The sequence below is a fragment of the Apis laboriosa genome, unplaced genomic scaffold, assembly GCF_014066325.1.
Source record: "Apis laboriosa isolate Shangri-la unplaced genomic scaffold, ASM1406632v1 scaffold202_cov151, whole genome shotgun sequence".
Taxonomy (NCBI): Eukaryota; Metazoa; Arthropoda; class Insecta; order Hymenoptera; family Apidae; genus Apis; species Apis laboriosa.
Genome location: NW_025222291.1, coordinates 1,181,087 through 1,203,197, shown reverse-complemented (window position 1 = coordinate 1,203,197; position 22,111 = coordinate 1,181,087). Strand labels below are relative to the sequence as shown.

Genomic DNA, 22,111 nt, shown 5'->3' with positions numbered 1-22,111 from the left:
AAATTAGATTATATTTTGAAAATTTTTTTCAATAAAATGATTCGAGCTGGATTATTTCAGTAATAAATAATATGTAATTTTATACATATTTTATCATATTTCATTAAAACGATTATTAAAAAACAATTTTCTTCAATATAATCTTAATATTCGAATATTAATAATTCTTGTATGTTTATACATTATAAAAAAACTATAAATATGCAATTCAATATTCTTTTCTATATTTTTATAATGATTTATAAATAATCTATTTAATTCAATCAGAATCATAATTATTTTCAATCATAATTATCACTTCATTTACGAAAATAATTATTATAAGAAATTAGAAATAATTAATATAAGAACACGAATTTCTCAATTCTTCATATATCTATCTCACAAAACTCTTTTATCAATCGCTAAGATAATAAACAAAATTAAAAGCAATTAAAACAAACCTAAGTTTAATTTGCACCTGTGCCGTCTCTAAGCTCATCTCCCCCAACGCTAAAGAATTCACGTCATCCATTGCTCCAGGTAGTTTTCTTCGGTTAGAGGCCTCGAATACTCCCGAATCACCTGCAACACTTTCATCGGAAACAGCAGCCGAGACGGATCTGGTATTCGTACCGGAACTGCTGGCTCTCGAACGAATACCGGTGGGGGGAGGTGTTTCACTAATAGGTGAAAGAGGCGGTGGATCCTGCGAAGGATGTTGCATCACGCATACAGGCCTGCCAAGGCCACTGCCTTGGGACATATTCCCAGATTGCAATTCGACCGGTGGATGTGGACCACCGACCAACTTGAGACGATCTTGGGAACCAGCACACGTCTGTTCTTGCGACGACGTTTGCTGTTGACTAAACCTAAGCTCCGCCAAACGATCCTCCAACTGATTTCCGTCTAAATGAACGTTAGATGAGGCGGTGAGTCTCTGATGTCGTCTCTGCATCTCCACGTGTTCGTACGCTGGTGGTGGGCCCATCGGGGCATTTTCATATAATGGTGAAACCGGTGGACTGACACTAGACAGACTCGATCTTGGTGATAAACTTGGTTGCGATCGACCCGGCGATGGCGTGCTCACAAGATTGTTCTGTTCCGAGCCTCTAAGTAATCTCTCCACTCGTCTATGGAGGTCAACCATATCGACCGGTCTATCTTGTTGAGAAGTGACAGGGCCAAGGCACTGAGGGCCACCATAAATATCGGTGAAACTCAGTCCAGAACTTAGGGAACCTTTACTGCTAGTCGTGCTGAGACTTCCAAGGCTGGAACTACTACTGACTGAAAGCGTGCTCGCGCTGAGAGTCTTCAACTGACCCTCGAGCATCGCCATTGAGCGTAAAGCGTCCCTCAATTGCTGTAGTAACAATTGTTTTTCTTCGTGTAGTCGCACGCGATCGGTAATTGTCTTGTTCGACAATTCAAGTGCGTTGTTTAGATCCTGCTCAAGGCGACGGATCTCACTCTGGATCTTCTTCATATCTTGTTGCGTTCTGGTACGTGGCGTGATACTTCTTAATTCTCGAAGCAATTGTTCTTTTTCCTGGAAAAGTAGCAACTTATCCTTGTCGCTTTCCGTCTGGCCAGGAGTTACCTTTTCCTCAAGATCCGCTAATTGTTGTTGAATATGCTGTATCCTCTTTCTCGCCTCATCGTACTGTAACCTCATCCGCGCCATTTCGGCCAAACGCGTGCCAATAGGGACTAATTCACCGGATAAATCGGTTTGAGATGCTGTACTAAGTTTTTCCTGAGGTAAACTGAGCGTGCTGGCTTCGGGGCTACCTTCGCAAAGCTGCAATCTCGTCAATTCATCCTTCAATTGAGCTAAAGACTGCATCAACTCAGCTTTCTCCTTTTCGCCCGAGCTCAGCGATTTTTGGATATTTCGAAGCTCAGTCATAATCGCCTGAGCCTCCGTAATGTTGTAACAACCGCCATGATGACCACTCAATTTTTGCTCAACACTGCATTAGAAATAAGAAGAAAGATTGAAAATTTGATTTTTAATAATTATAATTTAATTATAATTTTTATCGATGTAATACAAATTATTTCTTTTATTTCATTGTAATGTAGAAAGACATGAAAGAATGAATTTTAAAAAAAATAATGAATCTCACGTGAAACAGATATAGAACTTTTATTCAAAAATTTAAATTAATATTCTTCATATTCATTTTACAAACCAATAATACAAATAAATTGCAATACAAATTTTTTGAAATATTAATCTCAAAATATTTTTTTTTTCTCTGTATTGTTAATTTTGCAAACATTTGAAAATTATGTTAAATCGTACAATAATACAATATAAAAGAAAAAAGGAAATTCATAATCATTATTGTCATAAATATATATAATATTATTAAAATTTAAAAATAAAAAAATGCATCTATCCACGTGATCATATCGATCAACACGATGTTCAATTTTTATCGTTGATCTCGTTATTTATAATTTTAAGGATCGAGTTCTTAGAATTCGTCCATTTGCTATGACACGCTCACAAAAGATATATTCTTCCTATTCAACTGCTCTTTAAAGGTGAATCTCAAAATAAGATAATAACATACCTTACAAGAGTGTCCACTCCTCGCTGTGTGCAGTTCATTTCAGCTCGAATCTGTTCGAGCTCTCGTTTCAGGCGGGAAACTCTACTCCTTGCGAGTGCGACATCGGATTTCAAGAGATCCGGATCGTACTTGGTACTCAATGAACTTGAACTGGAGCACACTGTAGGTAAGATAAATCATTACTGTCTTGTTTGATTTATTACACATTTAAAATGTATTTTTCATCGACTCTTTATAACATCATTATAATGAATTATAACTAAATGAAAACGAACAAATATTTTATTTTCTCAATAATTCGAGTTTCGTACAAAAATAAAATTCGCATAAAGATAGAATAATATTTTTACATCCAAAAAATATCGAAAGATTAATAAGATGCATAAGATTTGTCAAAGATTAATGCGATAACACGACAATTATTTTTAACATGATAATATGAATAATTATTTTGCATGCTAAATTAAATACTTTGAATGGTAAAAAAAATAAATATCACTAATATCAAGGTATACTCACAACTTGTACGCGAAGCGCCGAGCGTCGTTAAAGCGTTGTTAAGGTGATTGTACTCATCTTGGGCCAGACATAGTCTCTGTTGCTTCACATCGTAGATCTCCTTCTTCGCCTGTAACACAGATAAAAATATTGTCGAAATGAAAATTTATTATTTTTCCAAAATTTTTTTTCAATATTTTTCCAAAAGAAAATATGTTAGAAATTTATATATATATATATATTATATATATAAATATATATTACAAAACGAATTTGCATTGATATTAAAATATTCATTTGATCTTTTAAACGATTGATTTCATAGTCATGCTTTATTTTAACCCTCACTGTATAGACGTTTGCGTCAAAAATAATTTATATTAATAAATAATTAAAACTTATCTAATTTTTGCTAATGCCGATCTTTAAATCGATTCGATCGAAAAATACTCAGTCATCGAACCATGAGGGTTAAAGGTATGTATGAATAAAATGATTGAAATCAATGGTAATTACTTCATATCGATAAAAAGTTTAATCTTCGTGTGAGTACAATACATAAGAAATACTTATTAAAAAGAATTTTCTGATTGTAAATAACATTGAGTTTGGAATAGCACGTCGTTCGCATTTTCACCTCGATCACGCTTAGTTGAAATCCGATAGAAGCCACGCAACGACTTGTACCAGCATTCTTTCGGTTTTCAGACAAGGAAATACCATTACACATGATTTATGTAGCGCTACGAGTGCCGAACGATCCCTTCATCATCTCAAATTCTTCTATAGTTGGCCATCGTAAAACGAAATAAGAAGGAAATAAAATAAGGTACAATGAACGGTAACAAAAAAATATTTTAAATATACAGAATCTCGTAGAATTTTGCACTTTTGTCACTCTATTCTTAAATAAAATTTTTATTCAAACAAACTTTAAATTATTTCTAATTATCATTCGATTTTGGAATGAAAAATCATTGAATATCGACATGTGTATGGAAACCAAGAAAACAAGAGGGAATAATTCGAAATTGAAACACACAAGATTACAAAGATATAAAAATATTTTCAACAACACGTTCGCAACGAAATATAAAATATTAGATCCGATAAATACAAAAGAGGAAACACTGAGAAAATCCGCATTGATAATACACCATAAAAATTTCACTTCGACAGATTTAAAACGATTCGAATATTGCACGAAATAATCCTGGAAAAGTCCTTACATATTCACAGTAATAGTATGCAGTGGCGTCGGTATCTTCACGTCTATAGCATTGCTCCCAGTAAAACCTCTGTATCTGCTCGTCATTTTCATAATCGTTATGATAGCACATTCTCATTCGATATTGAGATACGACGTTCTCGTAAATTTGTTCCTGTTGATAAGGTTGTTTGCACAAACGTTGCTCGGAATATTGTTGACGTTGATGTTGTTGTAACCGTTGATGCGCCTGTTGATGGTAATTGTTCACGTAGGTGCGGTATTGGTGCGCTGGTACGAGTACACAGAGTGTGTACTGACGGTCCATGCCGGGTACACAGTAGACTAGGCACGATTCTTCTTCTTCTTCTTCTTCGTCTTCTTCGTCGTCGTCGTGATCGTTGTCTCTTTCTTCTTCTATATACTTCTTCCTTTACTTCTTCTCCGTCTTTTCCTTCTGGTCTTGGCGTCTTTCTCTTCTTCTTCTTCTTCTTCTTCTTCTTCTTTTTCTTCTCCTTCTTCTTCTTCTAACCCGTCGAACGTCTATCTTCTCTTCTCTTCACCTCATCTTCGCGAAGGCCTTCTCGAGACTGGCCGGTTTACGGGGCCCGAAATTCCGATCCCCACCTCTGTGGGTCTCAATTTTTAAGGGATCCCACCTTTTTTCCTCCTTTTTGCCTTCTCTTCCTTCGTTTCTTGCACCACCCGGTCGATTCTCTCCTTCCCTTCTCGTTTCCATCCTGCTTTTACCTACTACCCTTCCCCCTACCATCCTATCCAACATCCTTTCTTTTTACTCTTCTATTTCTCTCTCTCTCTCTCTCTCTCTCTCTCTCTCTCTCTCTCTCTCTCTCTCTCTTATTCGCTCGCTCCCTCTCTCCCTTCTTCCGTTTAATCCTTCGATCTTTGCCTCTGTCTCGCTTGCTTACATACACTCGCGGACTCTATCTCTCTCAATCTTATATAGACCTTCTCTCCTCTTCTCTCTTTCCATCTACTCTTTCCATAGTATTTTCATATCTCGCTTCAACCACGGTGGCCTCAAGCGGTTCTTTCTTATCCGGTGTAAAAAGGCGGGCCTCATCCTGAGGCCTGGCAGGACCGTCGCAATCGAGCCCTTGCGCTGCCCCTTGCTCCCCACCCACTCGCTTTTCCTATTCTTCCTCTCCTTCTCTTTCATTCCATCCAATACTGTCTCTAAATCCCTTCTTCATCCACTCTACTTCGCTTTTTTCTTTCAAATATCATATATATTTCACATAATATTCGTAAATCTAATTGATAGTAGAACGTACGTACACGTGCTACGTTTACTCGCGCATCATGAATATTTATAACATTACATGTTGAAATTTTGCTTCTTCTTTTTAACCTTTCAGCCATGTTTAATCTTCTTTGATTCTTGAATCGATGGAAATTCCATTGAAATGAAATTTTTTTTACCGGCCAAGGTTATCCTGACCTAAATTTCTCTAAAATGAAAAAACATTTTTTTATCCATCGACAGAAACAATGTTTCGTACCTATGCGTGTACTTAATTCTGATAGCGAATAATTTCATTAAATTGTCAAAACATAAACGAGACTACTTTTCGAATTTCAGAATATTATTCGAATCTATCCCTGGGGAATATAAATTTTTTTCAGCTCAACGATCATAGTGGTATGCAGGGGCTCTATATGCAGGGCGCCGCGGGGCAAGCGCACAATCCTGTTGCTGGCGGAGCCTGTAAGGGACGACAGCAGGAATGGAGTAGGGAGTTTGTAAAATGAGAGGAGAAGGGAAGGAAGACCTGACGAGGTCACGGTACGACCCTGCTGAACGTGGTCCCATCTCGGACTTTCTGGTCGGTAGTAGAACCGACCTTGAGTCGCGCATTATGCCCCGTCCTTGTTGGAATTTCTGGGGCCACTACTGGCCCATCAGCCGTGTCTCTGATCATCTAAGAACAGGCCCGGTGGACCTTGGTATATGTCCCCTCTCCATCAAAAGGTCCGTTCTGTACCAGTAGTGATGGGACCAATTCCCCTTCCTTTGAACATCTTATCAATCTTTTTCCCCACTATTTCACTATTCTACTCTTCTGAAATATTAATTTAATATTCCATTGAATTATACACAATAATTAATTAATTCTAAATATATTTTCCTATATTTTTATTCGAAACTGTTTTATGTATATATTTATACATAATATCATATATATTGTTATATTAGTGATTTAAATGCTTGTATCAAATTGATTCATTTAACGCAGAAGTTATGTAAAAAAAATATTTCGATACAATCTAATTCTCATTTATTAGAAAATTTATATCTATATTATATTACATTATATTATAGCGGATTGATATTCGTATTTTTTAAATAACTTCGATATAAAAATGGATAAATAGAATTTCGACAATTTTTAGAAAATATTAGAATTGAAGAGAAAATCGAAAGGAAGATTGCTCAGAAATAACAAGTAGCGGATCGATTCCATCACTACGAAACGGAGAATTTCACCCCACCAGGCAGACTTTACCTCCGTACACTACCTCACCACCCCAAAACCGCCGAAGGATTCACGAGGCTCGAACTCCGTGCGCATATTTCTCGGTCCACACTATTATTGTCGGAGGCTCCGCAGATGCTATCGAATACGAGCCGGTTCGCTCGCCTCGCGGAAAGAGCCTCTTATTTTTCCCTTCCCCATCCTCCTTCGCTCGTTCTCCACCTCCACGAGGCAAAGCTCTTCTTACCTCGATCCTTGCATCTCCCTAACGTATCTATCATTCCTTTTTCTCTCCATGTGAAAGATCGAAGCAAGTCGCTTCCTCATCCTTCCTTACCATCCCGAAATCTCTTCCGCTTTATCCGGCTTTTTATGCCACGCAGCCATAAAAAATATGTCCGTCGTGATGCCACGCGGCAATCTTATTTTGTTCCAAACAAATTCCAGTTAGAGAGTTAGACGGTTCATCAATCGATTGGAATGTCTCTCTTCTGACGTGTGTTATCGATGTAGCTGTTATCGATGGAGCTAAGCTAATTTTTTTATTTTTTATCGTTCTCATTTTGTCATCATAATTTTTTAATATCTTGTATAGTATTATATATTTTTAAAATAGATTCAAAATATAATCTATTTCATTTATTGTGCATCTAAAAAATTCTAACATGAGTATGACAAATAACAAAATAAAAATAAATATATACATATTTAAGAAAGAAAGTGGCAAAGAACGAAATGGTAATGTACGAAATATGCAGTAATATTCAGTATATCATTAAGGAATTTCTCTTCAAGAAATATTGATAAGGAATGTCTGTATAAAAGAAGATCTTCAGCCATAATCTGTAAAGGTCGTATGCATTTTAAAGAAAGATTCACCATTTACAATAATAATTTCTATGAAACGACTCGAGTTTGGTAGGTAAAAAAAGTTTTCTGATTCTCTTTTTTCAAGTTACAAAAATGAGTTTATCTCTTTTTTACGATTATTGACATTATAATGAATATATCGAAAAATATATACAATATTTCCGAATTTTTCATTCGAACATGAATTATGAAATACTATAATATTTGTTATTCTAAATTAACAAAATTTATGTCAATACAATCTTTTGTATCTATACGAGTCACAGAAGTTTATTTGTAAAATATAACATTTAAAAAAATAAATATGTATATTTATTTATTTAAAAAATTTTTTTTCTTTTTATTCATAACAAATCTAATTTTAATAATATTCGTAATAATATTCGTAACAAAAGAAAAATTCTAGAAAATATCATATGAAAAGGAGAACCTAATCTATTCTAATCTAATACACGTTAATAATTTATCGTTGCATATGCTCAATGTATTACATAATATTAAAAAATGTTTTAAATATTAACTATTTTTCTTTATAATATATCCATATTAATATTATAATAAATTATTATGAATTCATTAGTTAATCTATATATATTAAAATTGCCATAAGTGTAATCATATCTTTCCATCATGATCTTAAAATTAAATATTATAAAATAAAATAAAAAAATAAAATACTTTACTTTGCAATCGGAAAATCAATATTATTAAATTTCTCTGGAAAACCATATAACAGTATAATACGTCATCAATATTATTACTAAAAAATTCAAAAGCTTGATATTTATTATTATTGCGATAGTGATCAGTCACTGCGATAGTGATATTTGTTGGTATTACTGCATCACTAGGTTTTCCTGTTGCTGCGTGGTTGAGACGATGGTTGTGTGTAACAAAGAGTGCAAATAACGATAACCATGCGCGTATGTAGTAGTGGTGAGATGGCGGAGGAGGAAGAGCGATTGGAATGCAGCCGAGTGAGGAATTCCGGCCCCTCCCGCATATTTATCTGAACGCTGCTCACCGGTCTGCGAGGCCCCGCTCCGAGCGAAGGGCCTCTTATAGTACGGCAACTACTCTTCGTCGCTCATACCAACGGAGAACGAAAGAAGGAAAGATAGCAGTCACACGAAGTCAGTATCGGGCCACTATGCGTATAGATCTATTCAAGAATGCCCACTATGTTTTGTAATTGGGCGCATACGTGGCATTTTCTCCTGAATATGCAACCGCGGTAAATTTCGAAGATAACGTTGTCTGGCAAATGTTAAGCATGGACTATTCACTTCGCGAATTTTTTGAGATGATTTATAGAGTAAATTAATGTAAAATAAAGTAAATTACTGAGAGTAAAATAATGTTTCCAATGTATTTTTTGAGATTGTCTTTAAAATAGAATGATATAGATAAATGATAGAATGATATAGACATATTCCATTCAAGAAAATGGAATTTGTAATAACTTCTCTAAGGAAATGTTTCCACAAATTTAACAAGTATGTTTATTTTCTGGAAAAACTTTTCTAAATATATGTATTAAAAAAAATAATAATCGCTGTGTTACATTTAATTTTGATTTTTTTAATTTTATTTTTATTTAAAAATTAAAGTAAGAATAATCTTTCAATTTTGGAAATACTCGAAATAAAATATTTGTAAAATTGAATTTAACCTAAATTTTCTAAAATTTAATTTGAGATAAATAAATAAAGTAACTATACAAGAAAAAATGACTGGAATATTAGACCATCTTCAAAAGTTTCTTTTTCATGTATTTAATTTTTTAAATATGAAGATAAAATTTCATATTTAATCTTTGTTATAAAAATAATTATATGATATTTTATGATCATAAGAAATATTCATCTATACATTTCATATTAAGAGTTAAAATTATCAATTTATTTATTTATTTATTTTAATTTTTTTAAATAAATTCACAAAAAAATCTGATAATTGATAATTTAATTCAAATTTAGATATGGTAGACAGTAGAGAGGAAAAAGAATCAGCAATAAGCAAACTGATGACGGAGAAAAGCATTTCTTCGACTGGACAGCTGTTGCCGAACAAAAGCCGAAGGATACAAAAGAGGAATTTCTTGGGCCGCACGTGGCTCCTGAGAGAAAGAGAGAAAGAAAGGGAGAAGAAAAAGGAGGATTCACGGCTAATGCAAGGGGCTGACTATATACACGCGACCCGCTGCATCCTTTCGGGCATTCCTCTTCTTCCGTCAATTTTCTCTTTTCTTAATTTCAATCATCTTTCATTTCTCTTCTGTAACTATTTTTTCTTCCTGTTTTTTATTAATCTTATAAATGAAACTTTTATAAGATTAATAAAATCTATATCTATTGTATCTATCGTAGTTTGACGAATTATCTAGCAGAAAAAATATGAAAGGAATATAAAATCTGATTATTCTTGTTTAATAAAATCTTGCTTGATAAAAACATAAATACTCATTTTTGTTATTGATGAAATGTAATTGTATTTACAATCTCCAAGATTGCAAACTAACTTTCCAGCCATAAAAAGTAGATTTATATATTTTGCATCTGTTTAAAAGCTAAAAATTTTATTTTAGATTAATATTAGATATAGTCACTTTGACTATTCCTACATTTAGGAAAATATGATTTTCTAAAAAATTAATATTTAAATATTTATCAAATATGATCAAATGATTTTGATTGTTTATTAAATGATTTTGATTATTAAATTATAGAAATTTTGATTATTTCATTATATAGAATTCCTACATTAATAGAAATTTCCACTTATTAGTTCAAAATATTAAATGAAAGAATTATGCATAATTATACGTATATATAATATATATATATATATATATACATATATATACAATGTTGTACACGCATACACGATTAACTAATATACTAATTCATAGAAAAACAAACTATGGAGTACGCAATTTCACCAGCAGAAGTCGCCACAATCTGTAACTCACATATGTTCAACTAGAATTATATTTTTTAACATTTTTTTTTATTAAATCGTGCATTATTTTTCGATATAAATTTTATTCGATTTTTTGTAAAATCATAATCTTTTTTTATTTTCTACCATTTTCTTTGTTTTTTATTATGATTATTGTAGATTATTTTTCTTTTTATATTTTATTTTTTTTTAAATATTAATAATTTTATGTAAATATAATTTATATATCTAAAATATTTTCAATTTATATGTATTTAATGTAATTTTTTTTTTGTATCAATTTTTTTTCCTTTCTTTGATAATTCTCAATGAATTAGCATAATGTTAAGCACAAGTGTTAACAATGTATTCGGAATATTAAAAAAAAACATTAAATTAACGAATTCATAAATATATACTCACGTGTATAATTTATTTATAAATTATAATATTAAATTATAAGGTTATAATTTTATGCTTTAATATAATTTTTTTCGTTTCGATGTTAATTTTAAAGCAGTAAATAGCTTGTATTACATTGTAACATTGAATAATATTTTTATTTTAGATCAAATATAAAATTTAATATCATTAAACATCAAAAATTAAATTTAAGATTATTATCAACAATTAATATAATAAATCTCTATTGTTTAATTAAATATAATTAGGTTTTAAAATTGATTTTTTTAATTGAAATGAAGACTTTGAAAAAATCAAAATTGAATAAGAATATACATAATGTATTTATATATTTTATAAATTTTACATATATTTAAAATAAATGAAAATAAAACTTCATCTAACTGTAAGAATTTTAAATATTATTCTTTATGGATAAATTATGATTCATTGCATTCGCGAATACTCAGCGACAAATAATGTGATTGGAATATGTAATATATTCTCATGAACTTTGAAATAATATGCGAATAAAAATAAATTATTTTTAAATTATATTTTAATATTGTAAAGTTTTTAAAGCAAAGCGGAAAAGAACAAATAAAATTTTAGTCTTATAAAAATTTTCGAATTACAGAATATTTTTTGCTATAAAGATTGTCTATTCAGAAATATTTAAAATCTTGAAAATATCTTCTCCGAACATATATCTTAAAATAAATCTATCTTTTGAATCATGATATCTTCAGACATTCTTTTCCAAAACTTTTAATGCCATTATGCAATCAGCCACAATATTCATACATTATAAAAACTGTATTAAATATTATTATAATTGTATTAATATTAAAAAGGGAAAAGAAATAATTTGTACATTTCTTTCTTTATCTTAAAATAAAAAGGCACAATGAATTCGACAATAATTCATCGAACAATTAATACTCGAACAAATAAAATTATAATCAGGAAGATATTTTTTGATTAAAAGAAATGGCTCATCAAGAGAATCCATATTAATCAAAATCATATTTATTTGAAATAAATAATGCGAATGTAAAAATTAAATAACAAAAAGTATGATCTTTGTTCTTAACAAAATATTATTTTTTATATGGAAATAATATCAATTTAAATTTATTATAATCGTATAATTATTTCATTTATCTTCATTTCCATTATTTATACTAATATACTAATATACAAAAAATTCAGAATTTAGAAAGAAAAATCGTAAACTGGAATAGGCAATGATATTGTGTAACTTGTTTGTTAGGTATATGTTTGTATATATTTTTATCGTATATTTATCTTTTGATTATCTATTTATTAGATATTAATATCTATTTATTAGATATTATTGTAATAAATATAATTTTTTTCGCATTCTTTTAAAAATGAAAACATATTAATAATTTATGCATGGTATATAAGTATTGTATGCAACGATTATTAAATTCCATTTTAAATTCCATATTAAGTTTGTAAAAAAAAAAAATTTATCAAATAAATCATAAATCATACATAAATAATAAGAAGGAAGATACATTTGTACAATGATATCTGACATCGTTACCTTATCATTAAAATATAAGAATTCTTCGTGAAGAAAGTTTGGATATATTTGCTATTTATATAGTTGTCATACACTAACGTAGAAAAATTTACAGATATATCGCATTCAAATATATATATTCAATATATATCATTCAAATATATATAAATATATATATATATATAGATTTTCTTTTTTTTTGCAATAATTTTTTGTATAAAAATATTATTTAAATTATTACATGATCTAATTATTTTTAATATATGTATCGTATGTAATATGAATAATGGAAAACGTATACAACTTCTCAAAGTTATAGCCAATTTATATAAAAATATATTTTTAATCTGATAAAAATAAAAAGATATAAGAGAACCTCATTTAATTTGATATTTTATATAATAAGAAAAATATAAAATATACTAAAAATAATGTTATAAAAAAATATATGTAATTTAAAATCCATAACCTTCAATAAGTACCGAAGTTTTAAAAATAAGAGATATTTTATGATTTGAGAGGAAACATAATATACGTAATACATGTCATTTACGTCACCGAGGCCTAAAAATCTAATTATAAAATAGGGAAAAAATACCATTACCCACGAGATCAGTGCAATCAAGATCGAACTGCATCGCTCTCTCTCGAGATAAGTTTTCTCAGAGAGTCGTTTTCCAACAGTCGCAGAAGGAATGCACACGAGGTGAAGCCTACATGACGATCGACCGTGTAAAGGTGCGTTCACATTCAATAATCGGTCGGGTCGTGTCAGTTGCGTTCCAACGATGTGCGCAAACGATGGAACGAACCTGCGCATACACGCGTCTGACTACGGAGAAGGGAGTAAAAGGAGTGGGGAGCGAGAGAGCGGGTAGGCTGCGGTGGCGAACGAGCGATGCTGATATGAATGGAATGCGATGCCATTATCGTGGTGTATATACCGATAACTCGATGCCCCGTTCAGCGAACGAAGGTGCTTGTACGGATCAAGCAAAATCTCTTAACTTTCCAACAATCCTATCTTCTTGCACAAACGCATCCTCCATATGCTTTTTCTTTTTTGCGTTTTCGAACAGACTCGCGAAATTAAAATTTGAAAATCATACGATCGAAACTATCTTGAAACTATTTTCATTTTATAAAATGAAAGAGGATACTAAAAAATATAATATAAGGCATATATAAAATATAATTGAAATTATATTTAATATGTGTTTATTAAATATAAAAAATTATAGATTTTCTTTATTTTTATATCAGCTTTACTTTTTATATCAGTAGACTTTATGAGACGTGATTTAAATTTTTCTATCATTCATGCATTCCGGTCATTCATTCCACTTAATCATTCCACATATTCATTCGTGTTTGTCGCTTTCACCAACGTTTCAATGGGGCCATTGGACAGTTGTCCAGTGAATATAATCTACATAATCTTCAATATTGGCATCATGCAATCTTTCATTGTTGAATTTTTTCAATTTATAATTAATAATTTCCAATTTATAATAATAATATTGATTCCATTTCAATGTTTTTTATTAATGCTTTAGAATGTTAATGCAAAGAAATATTTTCTCTGTCACATCAATTTAATTCTCACAATGAATAATTTCAATTAGATTATGCAGTTTTAATATATTTTAATTAGATATATATGTATATTAAATATATTCAATGTTTCTTTATAGAGTCAATTTTTGCTAATAGTATCTCTAGCACTATTATATTTTTAATAAATATAAGAACAATAAATTTTTGAAATCCATATTTAATTTTAAAATCATAAAAAAGAGAAGGAAAAAAAGAAAAGAGAAAAAATAAGAGGACAAAAAAGAATATATTGTAGATGTTTGAAAAAAGAATACAGAATACATCCACATTTTTGTACCGCCCTTCTGGGAAGAACAACGTGGAGAAAAAGTTAGAAATCCTGACGAATGTATTCGGTATGCATATCATTTTACCGAGCTCTCCCTTTCGGAGAAATCGGCATCTGATGCTCGTGCATTCCCTTTGAATGAATGTCGAGCGTTATATTAAGATTTCAAAGAAATCGGCATATCACCGAAACAAACATGACCAGATAAAAGTAGCCCTTGGATCAGTCCGTTAGGCATCGTAATAATGACTCATATTCGATATTCATTTTGGTAATTCTATAATTAATTGCGTTTTCCAATTATTATTATTTAATTTAATTTAACTTAAATTTAATTTAACTTAAATTTAATTTTTACTTTGTCAACAAAAAAAATCAAATTAATAGAATTTGAAAAAATAAGTGTACATTTAATAAATATTACATTTAAACCTTGTAATAAAATTAAAATTTAAGAAAAATCAATTTGATATGTTATTTTTTAAATTTACATAATAATTGAATTTGCATGTGATTTAAAAAAAAAAATAAAAAAAAGTTAAGTATTTGCCCTGAAGTATTTGAAAATAAATTTTCTTAGATTTTTAATTATATATCATAATAAAATAATTTAAAAAATTTGAAAAGAATTCCATTTATAGTATTTATAATAAATTTGTTTAATTTTTCCTGACTAATTTCTTTTTTTAGTAATAAACTAAAAAAAAAAAAAGAAAGAAAATTAGGAAATATTATTAAATTGCAGAATTAACCATTGTTGACGAAGAAATGTAATATTCGTCGCGATAATAGTAAAATGACATTTTACGTGAATATTTACTCGCCGTGATTCATTGGAAATGATAAGAGACGATCTTGTAAATTTACGAAAAGTTTTTGCATTTCACCGTTTTTCATGAATTAAAAAAATTCGACATATAATATCAATACATTCAACAATTTAGATAATAATTCGAGAAAAAAATTATAACAATTGATCAAAATGCATTGTTATTGGAATTCCGAATAAATATTATTTTCATTCGTTTATAGAGGAAATATTCGTTTATAGATTAAACAATTTAAAAATATTTTTAAATGAAAAATGATAAAATACAATTGATGATTAAATTCTAAATCCTTGAGAGATTGCGATGAGGGAGAAGTAGTTTCTTTTTTAAAGAAATTATGATAACCAGTAGCTACGATCGGAATCTGGGATACTCATTTAGCTGTTAATTATCAAATTATCCATGATAAGTTTCTGACAATTAATCTTCATGCATTCCTGTGTTGATAAGAAGCAATCAAAATTTTGTGAGCCAAGCTTGTTTCTATAATCCAAGATGTATACATTCAAGGGAAAAATGCAAGTTGTCGAGTGCAATGACAATTAAAAATATATTAAAAAAATTATAATATATATCGATAAGTTAATATAATTTAAGACAATTTCTACAAACTTTCAATTGTTATAACAATTTCAGAAATTTTTTATTTTTTGCCTTTTATTCTACAGCAACTAACTAATTCCTAAATTTGATAAATAATATCTTTAATGATAATTACAAATATCAAGACTGTTACTTCTTTCAGCTTCTTGTATGAAACGTGAAAAATTTCCGATATTAAAGTCACTTAATAACATTGTAGTTTACTTAAATGACTTGATTAGATATCTCGCGACTATATTATTCTTAGAATCAATCCCGGAACATTTCGAACTTGTTTTTGTCATAGCATAATAAATTATCAAGAATAAAGGGGAAAAATAAAAATGGAAATTCTTTTTGATTTTTCTCGATTTTTTTTTTTTTGATTTGATAGTATATAGCATATATAGATATTATAATATATAAAATTCTACAATTATTTCGATATTTTTTCTACGATTTTTTTTATATTTTCACACAATTCAATGTTATTCAATTTCATTAAAAAAAACTTATATTTTATATTATAAATCTGTAAAATCGATCTCAAATATGATAATCAGAATAAACGATAAAATTCAAAAAAAAAAAAAATACAAGAAAAAAAAATGAAGTAAAAGTAGAAACAAAGAAGAAAAAAAGAAGCGAAATTCCAACGAGCGTCTAAAAATAATCGGTTACAAAAAGGAATAATAACTCATGTACATATGTATATCTGGTCGCCGAGTAAAAGCGTTGGCCTATTTATGTATCGCATGGTAAAGATGGAATCTCTTCTCGTGGTAGTTAACATTGTTTGCCCCTGGAAGAGAGACTAAGGAATGTGAAAAGCTGCGTCGGCAAATGGCGAGCAACATCGTAATGTTGGTTGCTCTTCTTACTGCTCTCTCTATTTTTCTTTACTTCCAAACTATCTACGTCACGTCCATATTTGAAAATATTATCCAAAATTTTTTGCTTACTATTTTTTAAACAAGAAATAAATTGTTTTATCTTTGTTTATAGATAAATATACATGTATATTATGCAGCGAATTTAAAGTTGGTGAATCTATGTAATAAATATATTTTAAAATAATGTATTACATAAAATATAATGAGAAAAAAAATAACAAATGTAAAGAGCGAGCCACATTGCTATATAATGATAATATTCTATGTTTCTTGATCATCCTATTTTTTTCGCGCGCAAAAGAGTAAATGGTATAGTCGATTCGCAGCACCATGGGGGCATCATCCAGACTATCGAAGGACAGTAGCACATCCGCTCGTGCACACGATCGTACACCCTCGGGAGTCCTCGTAGCTCTTCGTGAATCCGTTCGTGGACCGCCTGGGGGCCCTACGAGCGTAACACCGGTAGCCACTACGCCAAAAGGGTCGCATTCGCGCGGGAAGAGAGAAAAAAAGAGAAAGATAGAAGTATACAGACAGAAGGAGACAGAATGAAAGAAGCAGCCGAGGATGGAATATCCAGGGCCGAAGCCTGAGAAAGAAGACTATAGATTTGAGAGAACTGGCATCTTTTTTTCAAGATGCATTTAAATTTAGAAAAAGTATTCATCTTATCGACCGGTCAATATTCTGAATATATTTCCATCTACACTAGATTATATTATTCATGATTTATTTTTCTTTCCTCCTATCATTCTACTAATGATATTCACAAGTTGAATGTTTTTTGGACTTATAAGACATTTATTATTATCTGAATATCTTTAATTGAAATTTTTATAATATAGAAGCAAAATAATGAGGAATAGATAAGAAGACATCTTGACATATTGCTAATTAGAAATCCTAAAATCAAATCTCAAGGCAAATTCCTTCATATTTCTTTTATTTTTATTAAAAAAATACAACTTTTTATATTTATATAAACATTTTTATGTTGATTATAAACACCATTTTATAATAAATTTAAAACATAATTGTGTATATTGAATTTTTTTACAGAAATCTAAGGATCATTCAATCAGGAAATAATTCCATATAATTCAAATAATTCTAAATAATTCCGATATAAAAAGTTATATCTGAAAAAATAATATTACTAAACAATTATTTTAATATACTTTGAAATAAAATCACGCATAAATTCTAACCGCGAGCATATCGTGTAAATTACGAAGCGCCAAATAGCTTGAAAACTATGAAAACGATCGCTAACGATAAATTAAGCCCATCACTGCAATTCCTTTCATCGTTTGTTTTTGATTGTTTTTCTCTTTCTTATTATTTGTCACTACCTTGTATGCTGGAATCCAATGAAATAAGAATATAACATTAGATGAACAGAGAAAGAATGGAGCGGGGGAGGAGAGAGGAAGTCACTGGCAACGGCCACTATAGGTACGGAGCCACAGAGGGGAAGGAGTGGAGGAAAAGTAAGGAGGGGGACAGGGTTCGAACGGACGGGAGACATTCCAATCTCTCGTGGCAAACTTGCCTGCTTTGCTTCGTTCGCTTGTCTGCCCGTTTGCCAAGATATCGTCATCCTAAAGCCGACACTACATCGAATGGCATACGTAAATATAATCTCATACGATTATAAAATCGATTTTGAAAAGAAAAGTATTTCTTAAAAATCCAGATTCGATATATATCGATATATACGTATATATATCGTATCATATACATCAAGATCGCTCTCGAATAGAGAAGAGATTCGATGACATACGTTCGAACGATGTCCATGACATACAGGTTATGTAACATCATGTAACGTTTAATGATATTTTATTTATAGATATTTTTATATACAATTCGTTTCTTTTACGTATTTACATAAAAAAAATTTTTTAAACAAATTTAGAAATTAATTTAAAAAAACTGATCAGAATTTGACTCTATTGGGTATACCAATGAGGATGTCAATGACTACGAAACCGTTATGACGCATATATGCAGATGTAAAAGAATGTCCTTGGCGAAATACGTTATGTATATATGTAGTAAGTATGTAGTATTTTGAGGTATACATAAAGGTATATGTACATGTATTTTAGTATTCGATATATATACTTTCTTTGACAAGCAAACTTGTGCTTGCATAACTAAATAGAACCAACATTGCTTTGGAACATTAAACTTGGTATATCTTAAATTAACAGTCAGACGCCGGCTAATTGTTGCTATTTACTAGGAATAATGATACTTTTTATTTTGCATGAATTAATGTGAACAAGAATGGAGATTGGTCAGTGATAAATTGACTGGTCGTCATAAGAAATTATCTATTATCTATTATCTATTGATTATAAAATTCTTTATTTTTTTAAAATAAAATTTTCAAATTTAACAAAGTTTCAAATTGAAATTAATAAATTTATGAGCTTTTATATATTATGAATTAATGTTATTTCATGTTATTTCGAATGTTATTTCATGTATATTATATATAATATATGAACGTCTGTTCTCCAATTATATGAATCAATGAAAACAAAAATATAATGTATTAAGTTAATGCACTATATAATTCAAAAAATGAAATGTATAATTGAATTCAATTATATGAACATAAATTTTTGATATTTTAATAAAAAAAAAAGATTTTTCTTTAATTGGTTACAAATCTAATCTCAATTTCAATTTCTTCATTTAAAATTATTTTTATATAATAAAAAACATTTGGTAAAAATAAAAAATTAAAGTACTGTAAATTATTGAATAAAATAAAATCAATGAAAATTATTTTTAAGTGATTTAACATCTCCAAAAATTTGTTGATCAAATTTTTGAAATTTAATCTCGAAAATTTTAATCATTTGGAAATTTGAAACAATTCGAATAATATTTCTTTTGAATTCTTTATATTATTAATTTAAAGCATCAATAGATTCACAAATTACCTTCTAATAATATCATAATCGATTTTGTATTTGTTCATGCAAGACGACAAGACGCGACGAGCGATACGAAAACTGAGTAAATAAAAATAAATAAAAATTAAAATTCCATTTGCACATTTTCTGAATTATGAGATATTGTAGAGGAGGAAAGAAACTAGCAGAGCATATTACTAGTGAGAGCATGTGAAAAGATTAAGAAAAATATTAAACGCGATGATCAACGAAGAAAAGATAATCTATATTATGCAATTTACATTCAAAATTTTAAAAATCTATGATTTTTCACAATATGATGATATGATTTTCACAATATGATTTTTTTCTTTTCTTTAGTTAATAATCAAATAAATTATGATTATTTAAATAAATTTGTAATTTTAATTCATTCCACCGATAATTATTAATGTTATAATAACTATTAATCTATTAATTAACTATTAATTAATAATATTTAATGATATTAAATTGTACTAATCTACTAATCTATTAATTATTTATTTATTATAATTTATTTTTACATGAATTTTTATTATTCTTTTTCTTCTTCTTTTTCTTTCTTTCCTTTTCTTTTTATTCATTATTTTTTTAAAATCAAACCAAATTTTTAGTTTTTAATTTGTATTTTTGTATTCTTTATAATACACTGTTTTTAAATTAAATAAAAAATCCATACTCATTTTATTTTAAATCTATTCATCTAATTAATTAAATACCGTAAAGAACACTAACCCAGTTAGATCAATGAATTATTTAAAAAGATAAGTTAGCGGAAGTATTACGATATATCCTAGTTTTTTCTGTTGTCTATCTCAATTATGATTTTTTTATATATCTACATATGTAGAAAATCCAAGAAATACATAATTAATATATATATAAATACATAATTTTTTTCAAAAAGATTTTATTTATTATATCAATACTATATTTATAATTATTGCCAATTATTATATTATAATTATATATTATATATTATATATTAATATAATTATATTAAAACAAGATCCTATTTTAGTGTTATTTATTTTTGAATATTCAAATATTAATTATTAATACTAATATTTTATTAGTACTAGTACTAATAAAAATAATAAAATTTAATAGTAACATTTATTTATAACTATAATTTATTATATTTAATTATATTTAACTCGATGAATTTTAAAATAAAAATTATAACAATTTATTTTAAATAATTTTTTTAGAAATTGAAGAATTTCAAATTTGCTATTGCAATTTATTAATAAATAATAGAGAAATATTTATTTTATAATAAAGAAACATTAATTTAATTGATCTTTATTGGATCATAAATTAAAAAATATTTCGTGATCTTTTTTGAATTTCTCTGTATAAAACTTTCGAAATTCCTAAAGATTACATCATATGGCATCATCGATGTTCTTTAGTTTCATTACCATTGAGATATAAAAATCATTACTTAAAAATATCATAGAAATTGTTTATTAAAATTCCATCACATAATGAATTAAAAAATTTGTTTTATAATTTTAATTCATATGATATGAACTTGAATATGATATAAATTTTTTTAACATCTTATTATATACATATACTTTATATGAGAAAAACCAATGCTAATTAATTTCAATTTCTTATTTTAATCAAAAAGCTAGCAACTCATTGTTGCAAATATAATATTTATGTAACTTCTAACAATATAGTCAAATATAGTCAAATTTTTATATCCTTATAATTATATATTATAAGTATAATTTTACTTTTTCATTCATTACTATTTCATTCTATTGTAAAATAAAAACATTAAAAAAGCAAAATTTTCATCCACAATCGATGGCTTGTACTGCATTAGATAATTAGAGATATATAAACAATAACTAATGAATTATTTTATACACGATTGTACAAAATAATAATGTAAATGGCAGCAGATGATCGATAAAAACAATTTCGTATGAAAATTGTGACAAAGAAAAAGATATAAAATATAAAAGAAAATGTGTAAAAACGCAATAGAAGGAGCAAAAGAGAGGATTTATCGGAATGCAAGTTCTAAGCCAAACCAATGGCGTATATTTGTGATAGCATATTATTTACATGCAACGTGCATATCTATCTAATGCGTGAAATTTCCAAGGAAAGAAGCCTTATGATGAGTCCTCGTGAAACACGTGTCTCGACGATCGATTACTTTTTTTCCTGATACATGAATTACGTATCGTCGTGGCGGAACAAGTACCGGAGAACACGACAACTTCCGACCGGAAGTTCTTCGCAATTTCTCGACTCTTTAACATTTGAATCACGTTTTCTATACAATTTATACTTCTATAATTATTGAAAAAATAATTCTTCACGATATTATTTTTCTAGTTATTTTCTAGTTTTCATTTAATATTAAATTGAGCAAAAAATTATTTTCATTATTTACATGTAAAATTA

At 28.8% G+C, this 22,111-nt stretch overlaps 1 protein-coding gene across 2 annotated transcripts in view; it reads right to left on the bottom strand.

Annotated features, from left to right (window-relative positions):
• LOC122712485 (protein kibra) overlaps positions 1-22,111 on the bottom strand; it is a 41,408-nt gene that overhangs the window by 4,099 nt on the left and 15,198 nt on the right. For both annotated transcript variants that reach the window (XM_043932202.1, XM_043932203.1), the window contains exons 5-7: positions 3,090-3,198; positions 2,571-2,730; positions 444-1,961 (exon numbers count right to left, since the gene is read on the bottom strand). In XM_043932202.1, the coding sequence (XP_043788137.1) occupies positions 444-1,961; positions 2,571-2,730; positions 3,090-3,198 (1,787 nt within the window). The remainder of the gene's footprint in view (positions 1-443; positions 1,962-2,570; positions 2,731-3,089; positions 3,199-22,111) is intronic.